At 43.5% G+C, this 23,650-nt stretch overlaps 1 protein-coding gene across 1 annotated transcript in view; it reads left to right on the forward strand.

The window, feature by feature from the left end:
- The window catches only part of NRP1 (neuropilin 1), a 487,056-nt gene that overhangs the window by 232,658 nt on the left and 230,748 nt on the right, over window positions 1–23,650 (forward strand). The window contains 3 exon segments of the mRNA XM_029587037.1: window positions 2,698–2,842; window positions 7,897–8,231; window positions 23,447–23,591. Of these exon segments, the coding sequence (XP_029442897.1) occupies window positions 2,698–2,842; window positions 7,897–8,231; window positions 23,447–23,591 (625 nt within the window).

Consider the following 23,650-nt stretch of genomic DNA (forward strand, 5'->3'; position numbering starts at 1 on the left):
CTTTACTGCTGTTGTTTTCACGTGTTTCCAGTTTTCACTGTTTGTCACCGTTCTCTTGGAGGTTGACACGCTATGTTCGTGACCTCCCACCCGTTGGTGGGACGGTTCCAGTTTCTCTATTTAGATTCAGCGGCTTATTGTTGCCGTCTTGTTTAAACTTGATCCAATCTGGGGGTTTCTGTTTACTCGGGCTTTGATATACTCGATACTGAACTCCTGCAGAGGGGGTAGTAGTACTTATGGTGACGCCCCCTCAAAGCTTTGGGCTGACTCCATCTGCTGGATTGGGGACATAACCCACGGTCTGGACTGATCCATGGTACTACAGGAACGAAAATTAGCAGGTAAGTAATAATTTTCTTCTTTAAACCTGCTCAATAGGATAAGACTTATTTTGATAGCTAGCAATTTTGGGGGGGGATATTAAGAGCATTACCATGCTTTTTAACATCTCTTGTAAATTAGCTGGATAAGTCTTATCCGGCTAACTTACTTAGACTATTATCTTTTAATATCTATCCCTTCGTTTTGAATGTGTAAGAGAAAGAAGTCAATTTTGTGTGTGTGTGAATAACAGAGAGGAAAGAGTTGGTGGTAGCTCTCTGTGAAGAGGGAGGCTTTGTGTATGAGAGAGAATAAGACTGTGTGTGTGTTTGTCAAATTGAGGCGTTGTGTACATATTGGAGAGAGACCTTGAATGTGTTCGTGTCTGTTTTTTATGTGGTTGATGACAAAATTGTCATTCTTTGTGTAGGCGTTTGTGCTTGGGGAGCTTGGGTGCATGCTGATGTGTGTCAGAAAGGGAGTGTGTTTGTGTGTGAGACAAGAAAGCAGTGTTTGAAAAATGGCGTATGCGTATATCCTTGCTGATTTCCATCCATGTACATTTTCATCTTATGCGTGTAATTTTCTGTTGTTGGTCAACTTATGAACATAAGTTAAACAGCATAGAAAAAATATATGCTTTTGTGGACTCAGATGCAAAAATGGACTCCATTTTGCTGCATCCAATATAGTTGATAGCTCGCCCAATTCTTATGCCACAGAACTTACATTCAAAGTTTTCCTGGCATTTAAAAGTTACACGCATAGGCTAAGAACATAAGAACATAAGGCTGATGATGATTATTATTATAGTCAAACAAATAGAAGAGTGAAATCACAAATTTAAAGAAGAAATAAAATATCAAAATTTACAGTACCTGGCTTCCTCTGGCCTTGACTTTGACTAAACTGCACTGCTTCACCCATTTTATATCTAAATTTAAAAATATTTAATACATTTGTCCATAGTTTTTCCATGAGGTGCTGGCCTCACCACTTTCTTATGAACATTTTTATTGTTTAATTATGTTTGATGTCTGTTTCCTTCTTTTATGAAGTTTGATTTAGGTAGCAATGACCTGCAGATTGCAATAGTGGAATCAAAGAACAAGTCAACTGTAAATGAAGACATTATAAGAAATATCATGTGATCTGAATTTATGGCATATATGGGGAGATTAATCAAGCTGTGATAGGGCTATAACATGCCTTAAACAGCATATATCACACAATAAACACTGTATATTACATGATATAGTCCTATTCACAATATCATGCAAAGCAACTCATGCATACCTAATCCTATGTGAATAAAATAATGCAGTTGACATGGACATTTTTCAGCCATGGTATTTTATTTACACTTTTTCCTAAATCATTATTCTACAGTGGGAGCCCCGAGACCCTAATGCAGGTCTCAGTGTTCCCATGATAGAATTGTTAGGCCATGTGGCCCAACATAACCCTCCCTTCAACAGTAGACCAAAAACCACCAGGGGTCTTAACAGATCCCCCTGGACCCCCCTGACCCCCTTACCTTTAAAATAATCGTTAGAGGTCCCAAGAGGGCCCAAGGCCCCCCCCCCCCCAGCCCAGTAAGCACCATTTTCCAAAATGGCACCAATTGGTCTTTGCCCTTACCATATGGCATCATTTTCCAAGTGGTAGGGGCACAGGGGATTGGGGGTGGGGATCCAACCAGCCTAAACATTTATTGGAAACAGGTGCCAAGGATGGGGGTAGGGCTCTTGGAGGTGGGGAGTATGCCTAAGGGAGGGGCTAAGCTATTAGACCAAGGAAGGGTTTGCTTGAATGGGGAGAGGTTTGGGCAGGTGGGTGGGCCATTGCCGCAAGGCGGATTTCTTCTATTTTTACATATTGCTTTGCGGGGCCATCTCGAATGGTGGCCCCCGAGGTGGATGGGGGAGGGGGTCTAGTAAGATCTTTGGTGGCTTATTAAAATCTTTTGAGGGGGTCATGTTGGACTACATAGCCCTTTAAAAGCGATGCATTGGGGCTGCCATCGCGCGTTTACAAGGCCCCTGCCACATTCATTTGTCTCGCAAACGTTTTCCATGAGACAAAAGAACCTCAGTGATACTTCTGTGATATTTTGTCAGGGAGGGGCAAAATATTGCAGGACCCCCCCCCCCCATGATATTGGGACCTCCTGCATCAAGATATCACAGTTATGTGAATCTAAGCCATGTTTTGGTGCTTGTGCACATGCTGAAACTGAATAAAATAAATCTGACAATGGGTTTCATTGTTTGAGTATTTTTAGGGGTTGCCCTATAAAGGATCATAATGTATTACCAATAATGTAGTTTCTTGCTGGTGAACTAAATAGTATTTCTACTTTTCTTTCTGTAGATATTTCAAGGAAACAGCAATCCTATTGATGTGGTGTATCGAAGCTTTCCTAAGCCGGTATTAACCCGCTTTATAAAAATCAGACCTCTGAGTTGGGAATCTGGTATTTCAATGAGATTTGAAGTCTATGGCTGTAAAATAACAGGTCAGTGCCAGAGAAATTTACAAAAATAGCAATAAATAATCTTTACCTTATTTGCAGATGAATATTTCTAGGCCACAAATATTTTTAATACATCAAGACTTGCTAGAAATGGTAACTTTGTCGATCAGGCTGTGATGTTAAAATCAAATTAGCAGCTGGGCCTGTATGGCAGGCTGCAAGTTCTATAACAACTACTAGAAGTCAATATTCAGTGTCATTTGTCCTGCTAAGTTTGAAGTTAGCTGGACAGATGGTGCTGTTTCAATATCCAGCTGTGTTCACCGTCTGGCACATAGCCAGTTAACTTTATATCCAAATAAAAGTTAGCCAGAGTAATTGGACGCAGGGCAGAAGTGTTCTGGGATAGAGTCAGCTAACTACCTAACGTAGCCAGATAATTGCTGATATTCAGTTAGCCAGATAACTTTTGGACTTCATGAAAGAAATCCTAAATATAGCTGGATGCACTTTTTCTGGCTAACTTTGAAATTGTTGTGAATATTAAGCAGCACAGTCACACCACTCAATATCCAATCATTGCTAACCTAAACCTTTGCCTCAAGATATTGCTAATCTAAATCTCTTCATCAAGAAGGTTGCAAGTTGGCTTCGGTGCAACAAACTAAAACTAAACCCCCAAAAATCAGAAGTAATGTGGATTGGAAAATTCAATCATTCACACCTCCATTCTAGAATAACACTAGAATGATCCACTTTACCCTTCAAACATGAAGTCAGGAACCTTGGCATCATCCTGGACTTTAATCTCACCTTTGAGGCCCAAATCCGATCTGTCATAAAATCAGCCTTCTTCCATCTATGACAATTTCGACTCCTTCACGCCTTTTTGGATGATCCTGCATATGCGTCACTCATTCAGGCCTCCGTTATCCCCTGCTGGACTATTGTAACTCCCTTTATATGGGCCTACCAAATAAAACTGATTCAACAATTACAACTCATACAAAATGCAGCCGTGCGATCCCTGCTCAGTGCCAGCAAATTTGATTGGATCACTCCTCTTTTAAAATCCCTTCACTGGCTTCCCATTGCGTCTCACACTTCCTTCACACTTTTGATCCTGGCTTTCAAGGCAACCAAAAGTCTGGCCCCCTTCCTACCTTTGCAGCCAGATCTCGCTCTACTCTCCAGCTCGTCTCCTTCGCACCCTTCCCAACACCTGCCTGGTAGTACCCGCCCCTAGGAAAATGTGGCTTGCTAGCACAAGGAAGAAATCATTTGCTGGATCTGTCCCTTCCCTCTGGAATTCCTTGCCACTGCACATCAGACTGACACCAGACCTCCTAACTTTCAGGAAAAAGCTGAAAACCTGGTTGTTTCTTGAGGCTTTTGGCTCATGAACACTTTTCACTAGCTCTCCTCTCAAATTTGTGCTGCTTGTTTTGCTTGCTTACCTAATTTCCTTTCCTCCTTTTTTAATTTCCCTGTTTTGGGTTCTTATGTTCTATGTATACTGTTAAATCGGCCTCCCTGGAGTGTTTTCTGTAACTCGCTTTGAGCTCATGTGTTGGAAGAGCATGTAACAAATAATTGATGATGATGATCAGAGTTAGCCAGATTAAGTTTATCCGGCTAATTTTGCAAACCAGCCAGCGGATTAATGTGAACCTTGAGAAGTCCTAGCTGAAACGCAGGTACTGACTTAGCCAGGGGTGTCTGGCAGACTATGTAGGGGATCTGGGAAGCTGGATGTTCAGGCAGCTGCCACCTTAGTGTTGTTGTGCTGTTTGTAATGTTGTGGAGTTTTGTTCCTAGGAATGGGAAAGGTTGGAAGCTAGAGAGAGAACTAAGTGGGAGTCCTGTATGCTCATCTACCCAAGATGGTGAAGCAAAAGGAAAAAGACAAAAAATATTGCTCTGGATAAAGATAAACCATGCAGGTGGTCACAATCTGTGGCTGGCTGCTAGGATGTATACATGTGATATGAACAGAAAAATTGGGCAGACTCGATGGACCATATGGCCGTTTTCTGACATCCTTTGCTATGTAAAAATACTGAAGTGGTTTCAAAAGATCTGTGGTATATAAAAAAGAAATTCTATCCAAAGTAGTAGTCAAATATGTTTGATTCATACAGCCCAGGCAACACTAGTAAATATGGGAAGGTTTGTATTTTCCAGTCTGATCTAAAAAAAAAACACCTTGTTTCCAAGTATATATAATAAAATTTTTGCTAATATGTTGCTTCATTAGAAGGATGACAAAATCACTAAGGCAAAACAAGGTACTGTTTGGTGTGCTCTCACCAAAATACATTCCCCATCTGTTGGCACTCTGCTACGGTACCAGCATATAATAAATATTGCTTCCTAGCTGATTGTATGCTCAGTGAAACAGAGCAGAACCCTGCCTACATTGAGATAGGTGGAGGAAGGAAGGATGCCAGGTAAGACAGGTCTGTGGGTAACTTTCACAGGAATAATATTACTACTAATTCAGCCCTTCAACACGAGAACAGCACGTGTTATTGTGTTGGTTAAAAAAGACAATTTAACACCTTGTTAGACAGCTTTCAGAGATATTGTAAACCCAGGGGTTTGCAATTAACACTTTTTCACACCTGACTCCCAATGTCTTGAGCCCCTTCTCTCGTCCCTTGAGGAACACAATTAACATGAATTCAGAATATGATTGCACCTGATGCCTCCTGTCAGTTTAGGCTGGATGTATGATGCCTGTTCTGTTGCCCTCTCATATATCCTCCCCCCCCCAATATTAAGTACACCTCACACATTACTGCTTATGACACAAATTGTGGATATGCTGCTACTGTAAAAGTATTTTGTTCAGCTTCTAGCAACAGATGTAAGTGTGTTTGTCATAGTGAACCTTGAATGAATTTTGATATGACACATTCACAAAAATGGAACCAATATACTTGAACCGTGCTCTCTCAATGATGTGAGTTCAATTGGAATTTGTCCTTTCTTTTAAAGAAAAAATATTAGGTTTTTTCTGAGATGCAAGCACAAAAGAAGCTGTGATTCTTGCAGATAATCAATAGCTTTTCAAGTGTTCTTATGGTGAAATTTCTGGGCTCTCTTGCCCTTTGATGATATGAAATAATATTCATACCTGGGAACTTTCAATTTCTAGTCACCTTGAGATTGTCCTGGATTAGCGGAGGCGGAGGGGCATGCCACAGACTTTCTCGTTTCTCAAACACACACACTAACACATTAACGTGTTCACTCTCACACTCTGTCTCACACACATACATGATAATTTTCGCACACATGTTCAGTCACATCTTTCCCTCATTCCCCATCTATGATATTACTGCAATTACAGTTAAAGATCAGATGAAGAGTTTAGGTAGTCACACACACTAATATATTCACACACACTCATATATTCATTTTCACTCACAATCTCATTCTCCCACACATAAACATACCCACTCACACACACTTCTGTCCCTCACACACACCCATCCACTCACTCACTAAAAAATGCTCACTCACACACACCCACACCCACTCACGTACACTTCCTTGCACACACATGTCCACTCACACACACACACTTCTCGTCTTGAAGCAAGCATTCCCTTTCACACACATGCTCACTCACACACACACTCCCTCACACATGCCCACTCACTTCTCCTCTTCATACAAACTCCCACATATATTCACGCACACTGACCCTCACAGATTCTCACTCCCCATCCTGAACCCACCAGCAAATCCACTTTCTTCCAGTTATGGACTGCCACTGCTGCTATGCTGCTCCCACTGCTCTCCCTGCTCCTCCTCCATTTTTTCACACACAAGTCGATGGTACTCCCCTTTCTTCCTGCCCGCACGGGCCAATCAGACTCCTCTTTCCTTCTTCCTGCCTCTGCGAGCCAGCTGGAACCCCTACCCTCTTCTTCCTATCTATGCAGGCCTGTCAGACTCCTCCTTACTTCTTCCACTCTACAATCCAATGAAACTCCTTCCACTCTGTAGGGGCCCTAAGCATTTTCCTGTTCCGGGCCCACACAGGCTGCTTCAGCATCAGCAGGGCACCCGGAGTTTTGTAGTGTTGACCTGGAACCTGGAACTTCCTTTAGAATTCAGGAGCCTTTGGATCAAATCTTACTGTTTTATGTAAAACGCAATTGCGGATTTTGTTCTATGTACACCGACGTGATATCTCTGATGAGCGGCGGTATATAAAAACCAATAAATAAATAAATAAATAAATAAATCTGGAGAATTCCCAGGTATGAGATTACTGCAATCACAGTTAAAGAGCAGATGAAGTGTTTAGGTATTCAGCTTGATGCCGCCCTGACTTTACAGGAGCATATCTCCTTGGTAGTTATAAACTGTTTTTATTATCTTCACCAACTATGGGCTATTTACCCATTTTTCCCAGTAGGATTTTCTCTCCTGATCTATACAGTAATTATGCTTTGGCTAGATAAGGTGGAGTTAGCTAAAAAGAGAACTTGTCGATTACAAATGGTACAGAACACAGGCATTTGGTTGGGTCTAGGCTTAGAGATCATATGTTCCTCATTGCACTGGCTGCCTATAGGTTCCTGAGCACAGTTTACATTTTGGCCTTCGTGTTTAAGATTTTGCATGGAATAAGCCCAGTGCATTTTGTAAAGATTGCTGTTAAATACTGTGTCCATTTTACCTTATAATAATTGGGAATATATGTTTTATCAATTATTTTATTTATGTTGTGAGCCAACCTAGGTGGTCTCAGAAGGACGGGGTATAAAATGAATAAATAAATAAATAATAAAATTGCCTGCTTGCTTTAATGTAGATTAGAAAAAGATACCTGAAAAAATATTGACAGCGTACAAAAGGCCAAACGTGCCTCTCAGAAATGGGTATGCTGCACTGATTTTAAAGTGTACAGCACACATGCATTTCTTTAGGGGAGGGGTTTAAATAGAAGTCATTTCTACTGTATTGCAAAATGATAAAAATCTAATGGAATGGAGTCAATCACACATCATGACAGTAGTACAGAATGGCTGGCAATTGTCTTGTTCTAAAAAATGAAACCTTGCATATCTGTTTTCTAGATTACCCTTGCTCGGGAATGCTGGGAATGGTATCGGGCCTCATTTCCGACTCTCAGATTACAGCGTCAAGCCAAGTTGATCGAAACTGGGTTCCAGAAAATGCCCGGCTTATAACAAGCCGCTCCGGCTGGGCCCTGCCACCAGCTAATAGCCATCCATATACTAAGGAGTGGCTTCAAGTAGACCTTGGCGAGGAGAAAATAGTACGGGGCATTATTGTCCAAGGTGGTAAACAGAAAGAGAGCAAGGTGTTCATGAGAAAATTCAAGATTGGCTATAGCAATAACGGATCTGACTGGAGAATGATCATGGATGCCAGCAAAAAGAAAACAAAGGTGAGAAAGAAATACGAATCCTACTTCAGGTGAAGACTTTTGGATGTGTGCTCTGTAATGTCAGTCTTTTCAAAGGATCTTTAGACTGTTCATGCTATTTCTGATTCTATAAAGGTAAAAAGCATCATATTTATCAACAGTGTGCTCAACGATGATTAAACTTAGTACTGTTAGACAGATTGCCAACCAATACAGAGATGTTCTCTAGGTTCCAGTGTGGAGTGAAAGATAGAAATGTGTGAGGTATACTCAATATCAACAACTTGTTTTGGAAGTTAGAGGAGAACAGCAAAGAATAATAGCCTATTGGCAGTAGATTTAAGCTGCACTGATCACAATCCATAAAGTTTTGATGGCAAGTTTTAAAGGGTTTAGCCTCACAACTTTTGCAGCTGGCCTCTTAACTTGGGCTTTTTGAATATTTACTAGTACTGAATCCCTAAATGTAGGCTCCTACTGTCATTAGGCACGTACATTTAGGTATCCTAAAAAGTGGGTGGCTTCAGGACAGAGTTAGGATGGGGCAATAGTTAGGAGCTTAATACTGATTTTCAGCATTAGGCATCTAATTTAGGAGTCCAAATCTAGGTAAATGAATAGCAGGCCTAAATTTAGGATCCTAAATTTTAGGCCCCTAAATAATATCGAATTCTACATCCTGCCCTTTTTGTAGCATGGAGGTTTGTGTGAAAGAAGGGACAGTCAGTTTATGCTACAAGAGTTATGAAGTGGAACTTGTGGGTCTCCATTCAAATCTCATTGGATTATTCCTATTTACATTTTTCCCAAACAGTGTGAAAAATCATCTGCATGATCTAAAGGTTGCCCAGAACTAAAATGCTAATATTTCTGGGCCTTTTATAGATAACTTTCAAATTCTCAGCAAGCTGGTATTTCACAATCATTCATGTTCTACAAAAAACGATAACAATCTAAGATTTGAAAATTCTCTAAATGTGTTTGAGACTATTAAAAAAAAAAAAAAAAAAAGCTGGGTTCTTAACTTAGGAACCTATTTCCAGCTGGATTTAAGAGCCTGGGAGGACAACTTCCTAAAAAAGGTTTAGTGGCCTAACTTTGGGAGCTAGGATCTTGAAATGGCACTTTGGAAAATTTGTTAGGGCTGAGTACCATTCCTGGTGGCAACCTGCATTGCTTTGACAGCAGTACTGAGAGCATAAACTACCAGCGCTGCTGTTAGAATATTACTCTGAGAGCAACTCTGATTCTGAATGCCGCCAGCAGTGATCACAGCGTACCACAATCCCGGCAGTTGGAAGGGGTTTCTAGAGGTACCGGCTGGTGGGAAAGTTAGGATTGGGGTGGGGGGGGGGGGGTGAGAGGGAGGCGGCTTATATATTTTTGCCAATCGGGAAGGGGGCAATGGAGGGTGAGGCCATGATAGGCCCTGAGATTTGCAAGTGTTTAAGTTTACTAGCAGGGGTTGAGGAGGATGAGGGACTTGGCCCAGAAGGGTCCCTTTTTCATATATTGCGTATGGGCTGAGGAACTGGACCATCAGACCCGAACTGCACTTTTGTTTTCACACTATAGCTTAGCTACTTAACCTGCTAAATAACTTTGAATATAGGTAGTTAAGCCTCAAATTATCTGGGTACACCTAATTGTATGCTTTTAATTATTTGTATAAATGTCTAATGATGATTGTGCATGTATTACTGTTCATCACGTCGGGCGGTTCTATTGAATTGAGGACGTGATTAATAAGAAGGGGGGTTTTTTGTTGTTGTTTTTGTTTTGTTTTTTTTAAATAAATAAATTTAACCTCCTAGTTTTACTAGACTCTAAATTAAGGGGCCTAAAAGTAGGTAGCTGTGGGGGAACAGTTAAGGAAGGAAAACAAAGTTAAGCACCAGGTACTGATTTTCAGCATGAGGCACCTAACTTTGGAGCCTAAATCTAGGCAAATTAATAGCCAAGCCACCTTATTATGCCTTTCATTATACTGGTCTTCTGACATCAACACATCATACCAAGCAATGAAAAGTGTGACCAGTTCCAGTTCTGTTTACAGAATCTGTATTTATCTGTCTTACCATATTTTTCTATGCTGGTTGTGAACCCTCTAGTCCATGAGCCTGTGCTGTAGTTATCAGTCTCTCTCTTCTTTTAGGTTTAAATTCACCTCTTCTTAGCCATTCCTGGGTCAGGTTTTGATCCACTTGGGGTTGCAGAAGTAACTCAGTATTTCCTACTGTATTTGTGCATTTGCCAGTTGTTTTTTCTTGTTTGCCTGTCTGATTCTTTAAAGAGTTCTTTTCCCTCTTGTTTTGTAAATTCTGTTTGCTTCTTTCCCCTAATGTAATGCTCTACTATTACTCATTCCTTCTGCTTGTCGAAATGATTGTCCCAGCTTAAGGATGGAGACCGATTTTGGCCATTCAGTTTCATACTTAAGCACTTTTTGAGTATTTGGATCTGTCGATGCTGTTAGGTATGCTTTAAGGCTTATAATAGCAGCTGTATATGTGCAGTCTGTTTCTATAAGGTCCACCCCACCTTCAGCTCTTGGAATGTACAAAGTCACAAACCGTCACAGAACAGTCTTTTAAAGCAAAAAAAAAAAAAAAATGATGCGAAAACACAAATAGTGATGGGAACGCTCTATTCAATCTCCTTTGACCCACTGATCCACTGTGTAGAGGATGGACCTTCACTTTCTCTCAAACATAACTCTATATTCCTTGAACTTTCCATTGTTAGAATGGTCCACTTTAGTCAGCCTTACCATTATATCGTTGCAGACTGAATGTGCAGTATTTGCAAAAGCTCTCTTTTATGCTAGGTCAAAAAGTAATAGGTTGCATGAAAGGAAGGATTCAAACAAAATCATTCATTTTTCTCATCAAGCTAAGCAATTATACCTCATTTTAACTCTGTAAGTAAATGTTATTAGTATTCCATGCAATTCTACTAAATTAGCATTTAAAAATATTACATTGTTTCATTAAAATTTCAAATCTGTCAGACTTTAATGCCATGGATTTATTTAATTCCCTTTGATTAAAACTTTTTTTTTCCTATTGGAGCAAAAGTTATGAAATATTTTAAAAATTTAAGGGGAATTATAATGTTATACAATGTGAGACTTAAAAGCACTAATCTCTGCAGGGAATTCTTGGTTTGGATGAAAGGTTACTGGGTGGACTTCGTGTTTCATCTAGCATTCATTTTTTTTTTTTTTTGTCAAGATTGTTAGCTTTTATCACAAGGGCAACTGTCTGGGTTAAACAACTGAAGAGAGTACATATCCTGACTCATCTCAAAAGCATCAGTTAAATTGGTTGCCATGGAATCAAAGTGCCGAAAAGGATCATGAAATAGCAAGTACTTTTAGATTTGAATCCCGATCCCTCTAGAAACCTCTTCCAGCCTCCGGGATCGCAGTATGCAGGTGGCATCCGGCATTGTTTTGACAGCAATGCTGGAAGCATAAGCTACCAATGCCGCTATTAGAATACGACTCTGAGAGCAACGCTGCTGCTATATCTTCCTCTTCCAACGCTGCTGTCAGAGCAACACTGAATGCCGCAAGGAGCAGTTGTAGCATACCGCAATCCTGACAGCTGGAAGGAGTCTCTAGAGGTATCAGCTGAGTGGGAGGGTTAGGAATGGGGTGTGGGGGGGGGGAAGAAGGAAGAGGAGGGGCTTATAAATGTAATTTTCATGAATCGGGAGGGAGGTGGGGTTGTGAGGCCGTGATCGGACCCCGAGATTTGCAAATGTTTACATTTACTAGAAGGGGTTTGGGGGATAGGAGAATTAGCTCAGAAGGGTCTCTTTTTCATATATTGGGTCGGACTGGGGAATGGGGCTGTCAGGGCCACACATACTTTTTTTTTCCTTTTTTTTTTACATTATAGCCACTTAACTGGCTATATTCCTTTGAATATAGCCATTTAGGCTCAAGTTATCTAGGAACACTTACCCGGATAACTTTAAATGTAACTTATGATATTCAAAGATAACCAGTTAGGTTTAAAGTTATTCAGGTAAAGGTAGCCAGATAATTTTTTTTTTTTTTTAATATTCAGCTGGACATTTATACTGCTGAATATCCAAGATAACCTATATGGCCTACATTTTCCAGATACATTAACCATTTTAGGGTTTTTCGAATACTGCGCGCTATAACATCATTGTACCAGAAAAGCACTGGGGTCATGGCCCTTAAATGTAATGAAGATAGGAGCCACAGATAATAGCTGAGATTATTTCGAGCATAGCCAATAAAACAACCTAGCTCATTAGGGACCAGAATTATTTAACACCCTTTTGTTGTTTCTGTTATGCAGTTTATTGTTACATGCAGTCATTCACAATGAATGGCAGTTACACGAGTCATGGCATACCCTTCTTATGCAACACCTAGAAATCATTTTGGATTAAAAAAATTCCTTTGTCACCTATGCCAAATCAGTTCCAACCCACACTTCTCACATTTGCATCGCAAAGCTAAATATCCAGCATATAAGGTATTATGTATACTTGGCCAGGAAGGCATGTATAGCATTTGACAGTCTCTGTGCCACAGTTCGGTTGTCAGATCCAAGGTCTGCTCCTGGGACTGCCAGCACACACAGGGAGTTCAGCTATCCCCACAGTATAGGCTGTAGGCAGTTCCACGATGTCCATGTAGTCTGGAAATATCTCTAATTAGTCCCGGGAATGCAGATAGCTTTCTGAGAGAAAGAGCTGGCAGACAATTACTGACAAGTCCTGCCCTGCCGGTAGATCACTTGCAATGCATGTAGAAAGGCAGTGGCCACTGGGTGTGCCAGTGTAGGATATAGAAACTTAGCAGCAGACACAGCAAAGTGGACCTCCAAGTGAAACATCCAATAGCAAAACCCCTTCCATCTTAGATTCCTTCTTCCTAGTTCTTTAATTCCATGGTCTTTTTTTTTTCTTCATGGGCTTTCCAGGTCCTATGAATGCCTATAATTCCCCAAAAGTAAACATTCATTGAATACACCACTGTCCATTGGTATACCATTGGTGGGTTTTCAGATTCACATGGCAGTGAATGTGCTGGCAAACACAGTTTGTTGGTCAGAAAATGCTGCTTAGAGGGATACAATGTCTGTCAAGGCCATAGCAACTTCAACAGATTTGTGTCTTATCTATGTCCTGTTTATTGAATAACAGCAGTTCTTTGTCTCCATTCAACTCAATTGCATCCATTTTGTTTGCCAAGAACCATTTTGTTTGGTTCATCTGTCACTCTCTTAAGGGCGACCTAGGCTAGGCCCTACAGAAAGCATTATAGAGAATGCATATGTTGTGATCAACTTGGATATTCCAAATTCTAATTGTTAGAAAGCTTGATGCAAGAAAACCCGAAATGGTAGTAAAGGAGAAAAACACAAGAACAGCATTGCTAACAGAAGTGTCAGTTTCAAGGGATGATTCAATACAATGCATGGAAAGAGAGAAGATTCACAAGTACCAAATGATGCAAGCAGAGACCATGAAAATGTGGCTGGAAGACCATGAAGATGTGGCTGGAAGATTCAGAAATAATTTCAATTCTATTGGGTGCCACTGGCCTGATTAAAAGGACCTTCCAGGCATGCCCTGATATGTTGCCTCTACATATTACATCTTATGAACTCAAAAAAGGAAGCTCTTTTTGGCACAGTCCAAGTACTAGCAGTAAATTGGAGAGACTGAGATCATATCCAAGTTACCCTGGTTTATGAATGAGGTTCATCCTTGTCAATGTGTTCACAAAACAAACCTATTTGGAGCAGGGCTGGATTTAATTTAACGGTGCACGGTCCCAGTTTTCGGGTGCCTTCAGAATTTGGCACCCTAGGCACATCCTTATGTTGCCCTTGCCTAAATTAAGCCCTGATTTGGAGACATTACCCCAGTGAAAGAAACCTCAGAGTGGTCATACCTGATAGAAGCATTGAAGATATCAGCAGAAAATGAGCTTTCGGTTTACTGCCTACTGTGTTGTCATAGGTCTTACTTAATCTGAGGTCCTCACCTTCCCCCACATCTTTTGAGGCTGATATTCAAGAAAGCTGGGTGCCTAGATTTAGAGATCTAAGGGCCGGATTCATTGTTTTCTCTCCCATTTTTTATTTTTTTGGGGAAAAGCCTTAGTACATCAGTTCTAAGTTAGATATCTAAGGGCCTGATTCGTTAAGACATTTTCCCACAGACACAGACAGGGAGAAACATCTTAGTGAATCAGGCAGTAAATTAGATGTCTATTTTTAGTCAAACTTAGCAGATGTTTTCAGCTGAAAATTCACCTAAATTAGGGTCCTAAAGCTTAAAAAGGTAAATTTAGGCTGCTATTCATTTCTTAGATTTAGGAACCTAAATTAGGTGCCTAGTGGTGAAAATCACTGCTAATCATCTATTTTTCCCCATTCTCTTGAATGAATGAGTCTTGTGAAGTAAGCACTCAGCTCTAGCAAATTTTTAAAAGGGACAATCTAGGATCCTAGCTCCCAAAGCTAGGTCTTTAAAAATTGACCTCATGATGTCTCTGCTATGCATGCTTGAATTCTGCCAATGTTTTGGCTTCTATAATCTCTGTTGGAAGTCTGTTCCAGCTGTCCACCACCCTCTCAGTGAAAAAATATTTTCTCATATTCCTTTTTGCTTTTCTCCTTTCAGCTTATTATGATGAACTTTTCATTCTTAGGAAAATGCTTCCTTCTAGTATTTTATTGAAGCCAGCTAGATATTTGAATGTTTGTGTCAAATCGTCCCTTTCCCTTGTTTCTACTAGACCAAACATTTGGGGGGGAGGGAGAGAGAGAGAGAGAGCATGAGATCACACGATGGGGTGGCTGGATACCTTCGCACTGGCTATTCCCCACCCCTACATAGCCCCCCTAAAGTGCCTTCCCTCTTACCTTGCTTCCCTCTATTTTTTTGGACCCTTCCTGAGAGTTTTCCCTCTTGCTCTTTTCTCCCAGTAGACCCTTCCCTGGTTCTGTCCCTCCTGCCTTCCTCTTGTGACCCCTTCCTGAGTGCTCACACTCCTGTTCTTTCCCCTCCCCATGCCTTCCTTCTTGTCTTGCATGCCCCCATCCACAGCCCCTTCCCTAATGCTTTCACTTCTGTCTTCTCCCTCCTTTGTCCCCTTCCCTGGTCCTCCCCCTCAAGGCCCCTTCCTAAGTGCTTCCCGCTCCTGGGTGCTCCTTCTTCCACGGCCTCTTTCTGAGTGCTGCACCCTTCCCCCATGACAGAGGCGTAGCGAGGGGCTCTGGAGCCCGGGGACCAATACATTTGTGTTGTGTCTCCCCTGCACCCCCGCCTTTCTCCCCCACCATCGCCCACCAGTGCATCATCACATGGCACCACTGGAGAAGGGCAGGAACCCAGCCAACGCGTCACCACAGGGTGCCGCCATGCAGGGCCAGTGCTAAATGTTTTTGCAGCCCTGGATGAACAATTACTGTGTTGGCCCTTCCTCATTTTTATTTTTATTTTTTTTTACATTTTATTTGTATTCTTTTTCTAATCATGGTCAGTGCAAGGGTATTAGGAACCCTAAGTGAATCTTACAGCTTTGTGCCCAGCCTTCCCCCTCACCACGGCCCTCTCCACACACATTTTCAAATTATGCATTTATAATAAAAGATTTTACATGAAAAAGGACGCTCAAAGTGTACAGTCTTTCGAAATAAAAATATCACAACAGCAGGTATATTATATTTACATGCACTGCTGTGGTGTCAACCAGAAAACCCTGTGTAAAAACTAAAGACCCTTGGAACACACATGGAATTAGGATTATAGTAACGCATGTAGGGTGTAGGCTTGGTCCTCAGAGAGCCGTCAGCAACTAAATAAATTACAATATCATAAACCTCCCATTCCAAAACAGCATTAACTGCCAGCACGCAGTTACAACAACCCTACGAAGAGGTGACCCTGCAAACATTACATCAGGCCCTAAAACACAAATATATAAACACCTAAAACATCCTATAAGGAAAACAGAACAGGCCAAACTTCTACAGAGCCCTATACTGAAGGGACGCATTAGCAGAATACTTAACCTCAGTCACACATGCAGAGCACAGGCAGACCCTCACCAAATACAGAATAAAGTGACCATAAAATATAAATGGAAAAGTGCTCCTGGAGCAGCCTTGCTTCAGTGGGGCATTCTTTGGCACCAGGTGGGATGGGCTTCTCCGGCCTCTGCGGGCCTCCTCCTCCTCTTCTGCCGCTGGACCTGTTAAGGCGTCCCCGGCAGCCATAGATCCTTTTCTTCTTTGGGCGGGATGGGATCCCCTGCCCTCTTGACGCGCCCTACAGCCTGGCGCCTGGGGGCCTTGACCTCCCTGGCCCTTCCTCGCTATGCCACTGCCCCATGACTCCTTCCCAAGTACTATTCCTCCCCCAGTGCCCCGTCCTGAATGCCTTGCCTCCTGGCATCTTCCCCTCATGGCCCCTTCCCTGGTCCTCTTCCCATTGGCCCCATCCAAAGTGTTCTATTTATTTATTTGGATTTATTGCTCACCTTTTTCAATAATGAATTCCCCACAAGGTGGGGTACAGCATATTCAAAAGGTAACAAACAGTCTGAAGGAGATGTAACAGTTCCAGTCTGAAGGAAACTTCAGACTGGGACTTGATATCCATCAATGGCAGGACAAAACTAGTCAGAATGTAGAATATGACTAATTTGAAATAAGTAAGCATCAGGACAAAGAATACAACACATCTCAGTAAAATCAACAAAGGACTAATTAGATAAGAATACAAACATCTCAGAAAAACAATAGGCAGCAGCAGCAGCGCTACGAGGCACCCCAATAAGGTGCCAGGAAGTTTATAGCATTCCCCTTCTGCCCTCTCCAAGTGCTTGCACTCCTATGTTCTCCCTCTTGCCTTCTCCTCCATGTGACACCTTCTCCATCCCTTTCTAAGTGCTGATCCCAATATGGACCCCACCCTCCTGCTTTCCTTCCGCCCCACCCCCACCATGTCCATACTACTCCCTCAATGCAGCTTTTCCCCCTCACTGTCAGAGCAGGTGTAGCAGTGGCCAGAAATGCTCCTCAGCTGTTACACTTTGGGGGGGGGGGGGGGGGGTTTCCTCCCTTTCCTGCTCCCCACACCATGGGCTTGGAGGTGTCATGTAGCAAAGGAGGGTCACGCAGGAAGGGTCCAACATGCTTTATTTTGTATGCACGCTTCAGCAACAATAGTGTTGCAGGCAGAGCACGGTTTCTTCGCTGTTGTCCAGACAAAGAGGTTCTGGGGTGCAGTGCTGCAGCCCTGGGGATGCTGGCTCAGTCCTGACAACAGTGGCTGCTCCTCAGCACACCGGCTGACTCCCTGCAGTGCTCGGGGGGCGGGAACTGGCAGGCACGCTCGGATACCACTGGCCCTGCCTAAGTACAGCTGCCACTCCTGGTCCTCTTACTGGCCGGGCCTCCCAGCCCCTTCACCAGGGTGTTCCCCCCACCCCACCACACACATACACCCACACCCAGCATGGGTTTCCCTATCTAGGTGCAGTGACCTCCTCTAGAGAGTCTCAACCACCACTCTATAGAGCTTTAGGCTCTCCTGCCTCTAACTAACGTGAACAGTTCCTGTCTCTAAATTGATAATAATTAACTCTACAGCAACTTATTAAACACGCTCACAGTCTTATGTCTTCCTCACTTGATTTCTTGGGTTTCTCTGTGTGTCCTCGGGAAAATTCCCTAAAGTCCACCCCCTCCCAGCAGGCCCCCCTCTTCTCCCATTGGCTGACTCACCTGCCCTGTATCTGGAAACACCCACAGGCGAGGAGCGAGAGGGCAGGCTACAGGAACTGGGTGTCAGCATGGGCAGCAACAGGAAATGGGGGAGGGGTGGAGCAGCACGGCAACAGCGGCAGCAGTGGCTGTTGAAGGCGCTGGTGGCAGTGCACTTCCCCCTCCTCCTCCTGGTGCAGCTTAAGACTCCTTATGCCAGCAGTCAGCCACACGCTACCTCCTCTCCATGCCAGCTTGAGCTTCTTAAGGCTGCGATCTTCCTTTCCTCAGCACGGGATCAGACAGTAGAGCTTGGTGACAGGAGCCTTAGAACAGAGCTCCTCAAAAATGAGGTCAGCCTGCTTTGTATCTCAGCAGTTGTACTTTGGTTGCCTCCCTTATGGCAAATCCCTATGATGGTCTTGCAGACTCCTAGGGATCCACGGTTCCCAGGTTGGGAACCAATGTCCTAGACAATGCATCTTTAGCTTCTTCAGTCTCTCTGCATGGACGTCTTCAGTCTCTCTACATGGACGTCTTTCAGTGACGTCCATGCACCATTTTTTTTGCCCCTCCTTTAAATTGCCTCTATTTTGTCAAAGTCCTTATTTAGATACGGTCTCCAGAACTTATGAGGTCCATATTCGATAGATCTGTCTGACTAAGTTTGGCACTTAGCTGGACAAACACCAGGATTTAAAAATAAGGTTGTAGGTGGGATCATCAGGGGTTGATTTAAATGTAGCCTCGTACAGATGGATTTTTAGACTGGATTTAAATAAGGGAGCATGATGCACCAATTCAGGAAATCCTGGTGGTCTGAATGCTCCGAGACAGCCAGATAACTTGTTATCCAGCCAGAAACTTATCTGGCTATGTCAGAGACTCTCTGAAGGCATTCCGGGGCAAAGCACCGCTTTCTGGCTAAGTTTGTCAGATAACCCTGATTTTCAGTCCTAAAGAAGAGGAGTCCTAAAGTTAGCAGGGTAAACTCATCTGGCTAACTTTAAGATAACTGGGTATATTCAGCAGAGTGCCCGACTGAAAAAACCAGCTAACTTGGCCAGATAAACTTGTCTGCCTAACTTTCCTAGCTGCTAGTGGCCGAATATAGACTTCTGTGATCTCAACTTGATGATTTCAAGGTAACACAACAGTGTGACAAAGTAGTGGCCTGAGTCAGAGGAATACTAGCATGTACTGGGAGACGGCAAAAACAGAGGTGGTAATGCCACTCTATAAATCACTACTGCGATCCTGAGTATTATATCCAATTCTAGAGTCTTTGCTTCTAAGAGGATTTAAGCAGAGTGGAACCTGTCCACAAAAATGCAACCAAAATGAGGCAAAATGCACCAAAAGCCCAATGCCATGAGATTTAAGGACCTAAACATGTATACCCAAGGAGAAGGAAAATGGGGCATATTTTAGAGACATTTGAATACCTCCAAGGAATTAATAATGCACAAAAGGAAAACCTTTTTCAGCAGACATGAAATTCTATAACAAGAGGTATGGGAGTATGATCAGGCGTAAAATCTGAAAGTTTTTCTTCACAGTAAGTGTACACAGTGGGGTAGATTTTAAAACTATCAGGTCGATACAGTAAAGTGTGCTCCGTCGGAGCGCACTGTCACCCTGCTCTGGACGCGTGTTTTCCCTTACCCCTTATTCAGTAAGGGGAGGAAAACACGCGGCCCACCCGTGGCACCTAATAGCGCCCTCAACATGCAAATGCATGTTGATGGCCCTATTAGGTATGCCCGAGCGATCCAGTAAGTAAAATGTGCAGCCAAGCCGCACATTTTACTCTAAGAAATTAGCGCCGCCCAAAGGTCGGCGCCAATTTCTTTCCGGCGCCAGGGAGGGTGCACCCTCCGCGCCAATTTCTTCCGGCGCGGAGGGTGCACAGAAAAGCAGTAAAAACTGCTTTTCTGTGCACCCTCCGACTTAATATCATAGCGATATTAAGTCAGAGGTCCCCAAAAGTAAAAAAAAAGTAAAAAAAAAAAAAAAAAATTTTGAATTCGGCCCGCGGCTGTCGGGCCGAAAACCGGACGCTCAATTTTGCCGGCGTCCGGTTTCCGAGCCCGTGGCTGTCAGCGGGCTCGAGAACCGACGCCGGCAAAATTGAGCGTCGGCTGTCAAACCCGCTGACAGCCGCCGCTCCAGGCCAAAAGGAGGCGCTAGGGACGCACTAGTGTCCCTAGCGCCTCCTTTTCCTCGTTTGCACCGCGTCAGCTCATTTGAATACTGAATCGCTCGCACCGACCCTTGGCCGGTGCGTGCGCCGGGAGAGCAGGCGTTCGTCCGCTCTCCCACGGACTTTACTGTATCGGGCTGTATGTGAATAGGCCTACTTTTGCTGGCGCATCAGGCACAAGCAAAAGTACGCTGGATTTTAGTAGATACGCGCGGAGCCGCGCGTATCCACTAAAATCCTGGATCGACGCGCAAGGCTATCAATTCTGTATAGCCGGCGCGCGCCGAGCCGCGCAGCCTACCCCCGTTCCCTCCAAGGCCGCTCCGAAATCGGAGCGGCCTCGGAGGGAACTTCCTTTTGCCCTCCCCTCACCTTCCCCTCCCTTCCCCTACCTAACCCACCCACCCGGCCCTGTCTAAGCCCCCCCCCCTTACCTTTGTCGGGGGATTTACGCCTCCCAGAGGGAGGCGTAAATCCCCGCGCGTCAGCGGGCCTCCTGCGCGCCGGGACGCAACCTGGAGCGGGTCCGGAGGGCGCGGCCACGCCCCTGGGCCGCCCCGGGCCGTAACCACGTCTCCGGGTCCGCCCCCGAAACGCTCCCGGCACGCCCCCTAAACGCCGCGTGGTTCGGGCCCGCCCCCGACACACCCCCAACACGCCCCCCTCGGAGAACCCCGGGACTTACGCGAGTCCCGGGGCTCTGCGCGCGCCGGTGAGCCTATGTAAAATAGGCTCACCGGCGAGCAGGGCTCTGAAAATCCGCCCCAGTAAGTGCAGCAGTCTTTCAGTGTTGATGGTGGAGGTATAAACAGTAACAAAATTCAAGAAAGATCCCCATTTGCAAAGAAGCAAGGAGAAAGCCAGAGATCACCTAGGGTTTATGACAGCCCTTATATTCTGTGTTTCTATATTCCATCACTTCCACCAGATGCAAAAATGTAGCAAGCCTGCTATCCATCAAGCTTCTTTAGAGAAGCAGACATGCCCTTCTCCTCTACCACCAACTCCCGAGCCTGCGCGTTCCACCTGGCTGCACCATATGCCTGGATGAGACTTCCTGAGTTGGTGCATCATGCTCCCTATCTTGTCTTGTTTAAATCCAGTCTAAAAATCCACCTGTACGAGGCTGCATTTAAATCAACCCCTGATGATTCCCACTTACAGCCTTTATTGATTTTAATTATTTTCTTAAAAAATGAAATTCCCAAAGTCTCCTTTGCCCTGTATTTTTGTCAGACTGCAGGTTCTCCTCAGCAGGGACTGTTTCATATGTTTTTGTACAGTGCTACCTACTTATTGCTATAGAAGTGATAAGAAGGAATGAGATGGCAGGACTGGAAAGTGAAGGATAAAAATGTTCCGTAGATGCTAGTTATTAACCATAAGGGGAACAAAACAAGATAGTTTGCATCAGTTGGACCTATTATTTATACCATGTAAGAAAATGCTATCGTAAATTTGATATGCTGTTTTATTTAAACTAGTATGAGCCTTACATATGCCCATTCCTTATTAGTGCACTAATCCAGACTACACCTGGGGGAATTCTGCGTAATGCAGAATTTGCGCAGAATTCCTGCCCCCCCGCGCAGAATTGCCAAATTCTGCGCAGAAAATAGTAGAGGAGACCCCGGCATTCCACGAATGGAGCACGTCCCGCGGCACACGCTCCATTCGTGGCGAAGATGAAGGCCCGGCTCGCTGTTCGTGGCGAAAAGGGAAGGCCCCCGTATTCCGCGTTCCATTCGCGGTGAAGATGAAGGCCTGGCGCGCCGTTTGCGGCACACAGGGGCCTTCCCTTTTCGCCATGAACGGCGCGCCAGGCCTTCATCTTCGCCGTGAACGGAACACATCCCACGGCATGCTGGTGAGAGAGAATGTGTGTCGGGGAGGGGAGGGTGTGAGAGAGAGCGTGGGGGGGGGGGATGCCGGTGAGAGAGAATGTGTGTGTGAAAGAGGGGAGGGGGACAGAGAGCATGGTTGGTGTGGGGAGGGTGAGAGAGAGCAGAAGGGTATGTGAAGGGATTGTGTATGTGGGAGACAGAGCCTGTGTAAAGGGCTGCGTGAGAGAGAGACATAGGTAGCCTGTGTGAGGGTGTATGTGTGAGAGAGAAAGGGAGCTTGTTTGGGTGTGTATGCAAGAGAGAGGGCCCTGTATGAAGAGATGTGTGTATGTGTGTGCGAGAGAGTGAGGGAGCCTGTATGAGGGTGTGTGTATGTGGAAGGGACACTCTTACAGTGAATTTCTAGGGAAATTCTGCTCAAAATATTTAAAATTCTGCAACTTTAAGTAATAATGTTTTTCTGTAATAATCTAAAATGTAATTATTTAAAGACTGTCATGTAAATTGTGTTATTTTGACCAATATAAATTTTGCAGAATTTTCAGTTTTTGTGCACAGAATTTTAAATTTTTTTTGCGCAGAATTCCCCCAGGAGTAATCCAGACCCTGAAAGTCCTGTACAATTTTCAGTTGTTCCAAAAGTACTAACTCAAAAGAAATGGAAGGGTCAAAAGTGGAAATGGTAATGGCAGTGATTACCTGGCCAATTTACATGTCAATGGGAACTTCATGGGGCTTGAAGGTCCCATGTCTTTTGGTAAAGGAGACAGAAGCTAGTAAAAATCAACTATAAATATAGAAAGTCCCCTCTGCTACATTACATTTGGACTGTAAAGTACAGAACATCTTATTCCAAACACCAAGGGTTTGTCTGCACAATGATTTTATTACACCATGAAGTGCTGAAAGTATGTCTGTTCACTGTGGAGATAATGCATAATTAGGCTTGAGCTTGATGGGAAAAGAGCTGAAAACAATTTTAGGGAATTGAATGTGTCAACTGTTAGAAAATGAAATTGTTTTTACTCATTTAAGGAAGAAATTTGAGCTGCTTTTACAGTGGTTCAGAACGTTAATTGTATACATCTCATTCAAGCACTAGAAACCTAAACTTTATAAAGAAAAGAAGGCGACAAAAAAACACAAGCGTGGGAAATAAAAACGTCTTTAAACATTGCATGACTGATTTTCAGAAACATTTACATGCTTAAAAGTGGGTTTTACACATATGAATGCTCTTTACTCGTGTAAGTGGACTTTTGAAAATTGCTACAATATGTGCCATTGAATTGTCCAAATGTTTTACCCCCCTTAAGTACACTTAATACAGGTGCATGGCTTTTGAAAATTGATGCAATAGTATGTTCCATTTACATGCCTAACTCCTTTGAAAACTGACCTGTAAGTTTGCATGTTTCATAGACGTTTGAAGGCAACACTAATTATGATACTCCAGAGCTACGGACGTTTGCACCTTTATCAACCCGCTTCATCCGTGTGATCCCAGAAAAAGCAACACCTGCAGGGTTGGGACTGAGAATGGAGCTGCTGGGCTGTGAAATTGAAGGTAATTGGGCATTTTAAGACTGTTTTATTTTTCTGTGGACTATATACATCATTTTCTAA

Source organism: Rhinatrema bivittatum, chromosome 2, assembly GCF_901001135.1.
Source record: "Rhinatrema bivittatum chromosome 2, aRhiBiv1.1, whole genome shotgun sequence".
NCBI lineage: Eukaryota > Metazoa > Chordata > Amphibia > Gymnophiona > Rhinatrematidae > Rhinatrema > Rhinatrema bivittatum.